The 1,733-nt window shown below is 72.8% G+C and overlaps 1 protein-coding gene across 1 annotated transcript in view; it reads left to right on the top strand.

Annotated features, from left to right (window-relative positions):
* LOC132008765 (uncharacterized) overlaps positions 1-1,554 on the top strand; it is a gene marked incomplete at both ends in the record, with an annotated part of 8,876 nt that extends 7,322 nt beyond the window's left edge. The window contains 3 exons of the mRNA XM_059387323.1: positions 863-913; positions 1,002-1,128; positions 1,196-1,554. Coding sequence (XP_059243306.1) covers positions 863-913; positions 1,002-1,128; positions 1,196-1,554 — 537 coding nt within the window. The remainder of the gene's footprint in view (positions 1-862; positions 914-1,001; positions 1,129-1,195) is intronic.
* Between the last annotated feature and the right edge of the window lie 179 nt (positions 1,555-1,733).

Below are 1,733 nucleotides of genomic sequence, written 5' to 3'. Positions count from 1 at the left end.
CTCGGGCTCCGGGGGCCGGCGGTGTGGACGCTCGGGCTCCGGGGGCCGGCGGTGTGGACCCTCGGGCTCCGGGGGCCGGCGGTGTGGACGCTCGGGCTCCGGGGGCCGGCGGTGTGGGCCCTCGGGCTCCGGGGGCCGGCGGTGTGGGCCCTCGGGCTCCGGGGGCCGGCGGTGTGGGCCCTCGGGCTCCGGGGGCCGGCGGTGTGGGCCCTCGGGCTCCGGGGGCCGGCGGTGTGGGCCCTCGGGCTCCGGGGGCTGGCAGTGTGGACCCTTGGGTTCCGGGGCCCACACCTCTGGAGCAAACATGAGACCGCCTCTCCCTGGGAGCCCTGGCCTGTGTACCCCGGGACTTCCCTTGGTCGCCACAGGGGGGCAGCAGAGGGCCACGTGGCGGCTGAGAGACCCGGATAGGGCCCCGGGGCTGCGCCCTGCGGTGGCTGACCTCTGCACGCCCCTGCCCTTGCATGGCCTCCCACAGCCCGCACACCGCCCCAGACCTCCACTGTGCCTTCAGGGTCACTGCACCCCCAGCGCTGTGTGCTGGGCTTCCCGGTACCTGGACGCGCGTGCGCACACGCACAGGCATGCACACGCACACATGTGAATCCTGGGCGCCCTGCGGGATCGTTGGTCCAGCCCTGCAGGTGTGGCTGAGGCCCGCTGGGCCGGCGCGCGTGGGACGGTGGACTCACCGCTGACCTGACCGGGCCGTCCCTTGCCCGTTGCCGGCTCTGAGGCCCTCGGCCCCGTGTCCACCCCCCTCCCCGCTCCCTCTCCCCACAGCCCACGGGTGGCTGGGTGGGTGGGCGGCCGGTGCTCCGTCGCCGACCCCCGTCCGGGCGCTGTCTGTCTGTCCGTTTAGCCCTGTCAGTCTGCTACAAGACCGGACCGGGGGCCGACAACGGCGAGGAAGGTAAGAGCCGCGCGTCGCGGGGAGCCGCCCGGGCTGGGGGGAGGGCACGCGGCAGGCGCGGCGGGCTCACGGGACCCCCGCCCGTCAGGAGAGCTCGAGGAGGAGATGGAGAACCCGGAGATGGTGGACCTGCCCGAGAAGCTGAAGCACCAGCTGCGGCACCGCGAGCTGTTCCTGTCCCGGCAGCTGGAGTCGCTGCCCGCCACTCACATCAGGTAGCCGGCGGCCCGGAGGGTGCCCAGGGGCCGCCCTGCCCCGCTGACGCCGTGCCCGCTCTTGCAGAGGGAAGTGCAGCGTCACCCTGCTCAACGAGACCGAGTCCCTCAAGTCCTACCTGGAGCGGGAGGTGAGGCCGGCCGCAGGGTCCCCGGGGCCGGGTCTGCAGCCCTGGAGGATGGGCAGGGGCACAGCCTGGAGGGGTGTCACAGGGACCCGCACCTTCGTGAGCCGCAGCCGTGTTGGCCGGGCAGCGGGAAGGGCTTCGGTTTCTGTGAAGCCAGAAACGTCAGCCTTGGCAGGGGCTTGGGGCCGCGGCGCGTTCCTGCACCACAGACAAGAGTGGGGACCTCGTGTATTTGTGGGTTGCTACTCCCCAATCCCCCTCCGCCCCGGGTGTGGCCCCCGAAAATGTCTCCAGACACGTATGTGTCTGCGGGGACACATGGGGTGTGGAGGGGTGGGTGGCCTGTGGTGGCTCGCATGTTCCCCGCCTCACCCCTCCTGTGTGCGGGAGCCTGCAGAGCTGCCGGGAGGGGACGGGCCCCCAGACAGTCCTGCAGAGCAGGCGGGCAGATGCTCAGAGAAGGCGCGGGCTGTTGCG

The sequence above is a fragment of the Mustela nigripes genome, unplaced genomic scaffold (genome assembly GCF_022355385.1).
Source record: "Mustela nigripes isolate SB6536 unplaced genomic scaffold, MUSNIG.SB6536 HiC_scaffold_945, whole genome shotgun sequence".
Lineage (NCBI taxonomy): Eukaryota > Metazoa > Chordata > Mammalia > Carnivora > Mustelidae > Mustela > Mustela nigripes.
Note: the sequence above shows the minus strand (reverse complement) of the source record. Positions and strands in the feature narration are given on the sequence as shown.